The sequence below is a fragment of the Octopus sinensis genome, linkage group LG5, assembly GCF_006345805.1.
Source record: "Octopus sinensis linkage group LG5, ASM634580v1, whole genome shotgun sequence".
NCBI classification, from domain to species: Eukaryota; Metazoa; Mollusca; class Cephalopoda; order Octopoda; family Octopodidae; genus Octopus; species Octopus sinensis.
This window is the reverse complement of record NC_043001.1, coordinates 47,062,923-47,069,313: the sequence shown is the minus strand read 5'-3', so window position 1 is coordinate 47,069,313 and position 6,391 is coordinate 47,062,923. Positions and strand designations below refer to the sequence as shown.

Sequence of the window (6,391 nt, the reverse complement as noted above, 5' to 3'; positions counted from 1 at the left end):
TGGAGGATGGTGGGGTGGGGGTAGTTGAGGAGTGGTGGTGTTGGTGGTGGTGGTGATGGTGGTGGTGGTGGTGGTGGTGGCGGCGGCAACGGCTGCGGCGGCGGTGGTGGTGGTGGTGGTGGTGGTGGAGGAGTGGTGATGATGATTATGATGATGATGATAGGGGTTGTGGTGGCAGTGGTGGGTGAGGTAATAATGATGACAAGATGGTGATGAGGTTGATGATGATGATGATGATGATGATGATGATGATGATAATGGCAATGATAATTATGGAAGGAATCTGTGTCAGAAAATTCACTTTGTCCACCTGACACGAGAGTCAAACTCATAAATGTTGCCAGGTGAGTAATTTCTTAATTGCAAAAACTGTTTCTGTTTCTCAGAACCGGACACGTGAGGTCACTGACAGAAGTATTTTCACGTGTTCTTCAGTGTGAGAAAAAAACAGTTCAGGTTTTATCTACTGTTATGGGAACAGCATTTTCTGCTTACAAATGATAAAACATCTTGTTGCACTAGATGACAATCAATATATATATTTAGTCACCAAACATGTTAAAATAGTTTTATAGGTAGATCAGCCTGGGATTTTTTGTTGAAATCAAGCAAGTTTCCCAGCTACGTTGCTCAGGTTATCTTTTACATTTCTTTATAAATTCACCATCGATGTGTATGTGTGTGTGTGTGTATTGTCACTTTAATATTCTTTTACTGATTTTAATCATTGGACTGTGTCCAGTAAGTAAGACAGTATTTAGAAAAACAATGTTTATATTCAAGAACTTTTATATATATATATATATATATACATACAGGATTTGGCCAAAAGTCACCTGTCAGTAAATCAAAACCAATCAATTCTAAGATTAAAACAAAAAATTATTTTATATGAGACTTCGCTAATAAATAGACAAATGCTTGGGAAAAAATGGTGATTTTTCACTCACAGCATTCACTTATTAAGCGTTCATAATTGGAATAAATAAATAAAATTGAATATTAAGTATTTATGAGATTTTTATATTTACTGTCAGGTGACTTTTGGTCAACCCCATATATATATATATCATCATCATCATCGTCGTCGTTGTTTAATGTCATATATATATATATATATATATATTGGCCTGCTCGCTTAGCCAGCGGGGTGGCGTCATTCGAAGGCTAAAACAATGCGAACGCATTGTGACCAGCGATGTGTAACAACATCTGATGGTCTGGTCGGTCACATGATCACGTGATATATATATATATATATATATATATATATATATATATCTACCTATATATATATATATATATAGGTAGGTATGTGTGTATGTATATGTATATAAGATATGAAAGGGATTAAAATCCAAGCCGTGTCCACATAAAGCACTTCTACAAACCTTAGCTATCAATTGTATAAATGTACTCTAAGAAAAAATTGGCCATACATTTGAAATTCCCAGTCAAGTGTATTAGTCATAGAGTAAGGATATATTAAAACAAAACGTGGAATTTATGACATTATTTTAAATTCTGTATTTACAATTGTTGCAACAGAACATGAGAAATACATTTCATGTGCATAAATATTTATATTAATACAAATATAATGAATTCATAACATATATATTCTTTTTTTCTTTTTATTCTCTTACTTGTTTCAGTCATTTGACTATGGCCATGCTGGGGCACCGCCTTTAGTTGAATGTTCATGAAATGTATTCCCCATGTTGTATTGAAACAATTGAAACAAATACCAGAAATTCCTGTCTTATTACATACATACATACTTACATACATACATACATACATACATACATACATACATACATACTTACATACATACATACATACATACATACATACATACATACATACATACATACATACATACATACATACATACATACATACATACATACATACATACATACATATATACATACATATATACACTGTTAACAATGCAGTACCCCTGCTCAGAATTTATTCTCTCAACTGATCTTAGTGTTAGATCTCTTGGTTGATGGGAGTTTGATCTCTCAGTTTATTCCCAAAATATTTCCAAATATTTGGGACTAGTTTGGATCCCTTATCAATGTAAACTGGTGCTCTTTGTTCAAATCCTGCCCACAAAGTTGAATCATACTCTACAAGCTAACAAGCTATTTGTCAATTTACTTATTTACAGCTTGGTGGAGTGGGTAGTATGAAAGTTAGATATCTTAGCCACAGACATAACACTAAGTTTACCAATCATTTAGTTGTCAAGTATATTAAACATTTACTTCTATTGCTTATTAGATTGTGTTATATATATTGTGTTATAAAAGTAATTATCATAAATGGTTATACTCACCCATCTTTATAAATAGTTTTGGTAAATCCAAAACCAGGAACCCAGGAAAGGATAACAGCTATTATTTCTGAATTAAAAATTGGTTTTAGAAAATACAAATATAATATAAATAAATGCACTGAGTAATTAATTTCTTGATAAATCAAAATATTAATTTCTTTTTTTTTTTCCTACAAAATGTCATTAAAAATGTCAAAAACTAATAAATATCTGAAATTTGAAACTAAGTAATTCCCATTTGATGGATTTACATGGGTAGTTGACTATATACATTTGTGTATGCGTGCAGGTGTGTGTGTGTGTGCGTATATATATATATATCACATTTTAATATATATGTATGTGTATATATATATGTATATATATATATATATATATATATATATATATATATACACACACAATGTATTGTATTAAAAGTTCAGCAAAAATTTAGATTCAGATGAATATGGTACTTATTGGTGCATTTATATATATATATATATATATATATATACACACACACATATGCATTATGAACTTTCCTTTCATTAGATAATGGATGAGGGTTCAGCAATATCTTGCTGAATGAATTATCACACAGATGATTTGTTTATGGTGATCAACTGTTTGTGTTCACATAAGCTTACTTCCTCCATCAAATCAACATTACCTGGACAGTTGCACTAACTTCTGCTTTTCATGGTTAGAAGAGTCATCATGTCCTAACAGAGGTTTTATTAGAGACATGCCCTCCCAGACTGATCAGTGGATCACATCTTGCTATAAATTTCTGGAAGGCAGCCAGAAATTTATAAAGTAACCATCTCTAAATATTGTATCATCATAGTTCAAGATAGAAAAAAAAATCAGAACACAAAAGATATTAAATAAAAATGTGCAAGGAGGCAATTTTAATATATTACCCTATTTAAACTGTTTTAGTTAGATTAAATCTCATTTACATAAGCAAAGAATTCTGTTCTGTTCTTCCAACTTAACCTGTTATGTGTTTATCACATGTTAAATGCAGGACATATTTCCCTAACATCTATGCATCATATGATACATATTCCCAAATTTTTTCAACCACTAAAGTAACTTGGAACTTATGAAAGGAAAGTAAGTTTTATGCTACTCAGAACATGACACAAAGGCTAACAAGTCTGAAAACAAATATGAAGGCTGTTTAGGACAAGCTTATGAAAATGCTTTGGATAAGCAAAGGGCTAACTTGCTGCAGAAGAATAAAACTATATTCACTCAGTTGTTATCTGAATAGTCTGTAAGAGTGATATAATAAATCTATTTGTGAACACCTTGACAGGAAGTAAGAAATAGTAGTGCAATAGAGATTACAAAGGCCTTAATATTAGTCAAATACATTTATAGTTAGTTTCAGCATAGTATAGCAATTTTCTTTCTTTGATCTTTAAACGATGATTTTTATTTCTTTACTGCCCACAGGGAACTACACACATAGGGGACAAACAAGGACAGACATGATGATGATTTTAAATGATGATTCTGATATACTAAAGTGCTCTTGTTTTATTTCTTTAACCCTTTGCCTATCCTGTGTATCACATGTGAAACGTGAGACATATTGCCCTGGCATCTATGTCATATACAATATGCACTCTCAAATTTTTTCAATCATCAGAATAACTTCAGACTTATGCAACAAAGTTTTGTTACTCAGAACATATGAAACAAGAGCTGACTAAAGATCTGGAAACAAGCATGAAAGTTTAGAGCAAACTTAGAAAAATGTTGTGGACAGGCACAACATTAACACACACGCACACTGATTCTGGTAATTGATTAATAATCAGTGTACATGATATTAAAAAGTATAAAGAAGGTGGAGTAAAGTGACAATGGATGTGAAATAATTAGAAAGTTTGAAGATCATGTGCCATAAATTCCAAATATTCCTGAAAAGTATAATGTTCCTCTAAAGTCATTCTACAAGACATTCTGTGGAGTTAGCACCAAATTATTAAATACTTAATCTATCAATATTCTAGCTTATCCTCGCATCTTTCAATGTAACACTATGGTTGCCTTATGAATATAAGGCAGAGTGTGCCATTTGGTCCCAAACCAGACTATAATACAGCTTACCTTATCTCACATTTCCTCAAATTTACACCTAACCATCTTCAAAAGGAAGAGACACATTGGATAATGTAGTCCTAAATACACAATGCTTAGAAGAAAGACTGGATCATTGCGACCAGACTAATTTTGATAACTGGTCTGCACAGTTGGGGTTTCCTAAGGGCTAAACAACAGGTAACCTTAGATGCCTATGCTGCCACTGCATCAGTGGCCTGCTTAAACAGAATTGACCATGTTAATGCAAGATCAGCATTAACAACAATATGAAATTATTTGTGGAACACTCCAATTGAAATTTATGTCAAGTTTAAATTTAAGTGACTTGACACAATTTTTAAAAAGAAGTTAGAAGAAAATATGCCCTGTTGGGATCAATTGCTATTAAAAGAAGGCGGCAAGCTGGCAGAATCATTAGCATGCTGGGTGAAATGCTTAGCGGTATTTCTTCTGTCTTTACTTTCTGAGTTCAAATTCCGCCAAGGTTGACTTTGCCTTTCATTCTTTTGGGGTCAATAAATTAAGTACCAGTTGCATACTGGGGTCAATCTAATCAACTGGCCCCTCCCCTAAAATGTTGGGCCTTGTGCTTAGAGTAGAAAAGATTGCTATTAAAAGATATATAACTGTACAAATTTAAGATTTTTTCCTAAATTTTAGCATGTAATTCTAATGTTTTAATTAAGTACTACATTTTCTTAGTTGGAAAACTGTCATGGGTATTTTTTCTAATTATATTAATGATGCAACAATCCAAAAATATTTGAGGTTTAGTTTAAAAAATTTGATAAACTCAAGTTTTTGTAATTCTTTCAAGCATAAATCTGATTTAGCTCCACTTGGCTTGCATTCCCTAGATACCTTATATTAGGACAAGCTTTTTACTTGGTACCCCTTTGACTCAAGTTGTTGTGGAGGCCCACACAAAGTTAGTTTAAGGCAAGAAGCTCTGTTGGATATTTTTGTCTAAAGGTAAAAATATATATTCTAATAACCCACAATTTTATGATATATTATTATTTCATGGACCCTGAAAGTCTAAAGGTTGTTTTTTAAATATAGGGTCATTAAAATGCCTTTAGATCTGAACATCTTTAGTTCCAACTCTATCCTTATTAATTCATGACAACCAAAATTGAAACTGAAATCTTGAAGATTAACATTATGTACAATCCTGCTAATTTAAAATTAACTGAAACAGATAATTAATGAAGCTTAATGTTTTAATGAACATACCTAGAAAGATGAGTACCTGTATAAATCTACACAGTTGTTCTTAGTCTTCCAATGTTGCAGTCAGCATATATTGATGAAAGAAGCAAATTCACCCAACCACTCAATCATAGAGTCATTCAGGTCCTGAGTCCAACGACTATCATGAAATTGTTAAATATATAGCCTCTGAAAAATTGATAAATTATTCATCAGGAACTTTTAAAACTTCTCTCTCTCTCTCTCTCTCTCTCTCTCTCTCTCATTCTCACACTTTTTCTGTCTTCAACTTCACTAATTAGGTTAAACATGTGACTGTAACTTTAGACCTGAAAACCTGACACCTTGGTCATGTGTTGACCAGAAGTTATTCTAGCTTATTCTATTGTTTATAATTCTCCTGGTTGTACCTTATTTCTATTATATCAAAAGCGATAAAAATATAACTGTGAGAATGAGGAAGTTTTCATTATCACAGTAAAACGATGACGTAAAAAAAAATTAATTAATGCCAAAATAAATAAATAACAATAATTGAAGGAAGAAAGAAAAATGTGTTAAAAATAGACTATCTGGGAATTATTTAATGAATAAAACAACATGAAGACATTGATCTCTAGCAAACTCTTCAGTGTCGATATTTTCTCTTTTTCCCCTCAGTAAACCCATAAAGACACACATAAAAATAATTGAAGATTTATTGTGTATTTTTCCAGCAAACTTGAACCT

General features: G+C 32.0%; 1 protein-coding gene across 1 annotated transcript in view; it reads right to left on the bottom strand.

The window, feature by feature from the left end:
- The window catches only part of LOC115212351, a 15,692-nt gene extending 9,850 nt beyond the window's left edge, over positions 1 to 5,842 (bottom strand). The window contains exons 1-2 of the mRNA XM_029781221.2: positions 5,687 to 5,842; positions 2,351 to 2,417 (exon numbers count right to left, since the gene is read on the bottom strand). Coding sequence (XP_029637081.1) covers positions 2,351 to 2,354 — 4 coding nt within the window. The 5' untranslated portion in view covers positions 2,355 to 2,417; positions 5,687 to 5,842. The remainder of the gene's footprint in view (positions 1 to 2,350; positions 2,418 to 5,686) is intronic.
- Between the last annotated feature and the right edge of the window lie 549 nt (positions 5,843 to 6,391).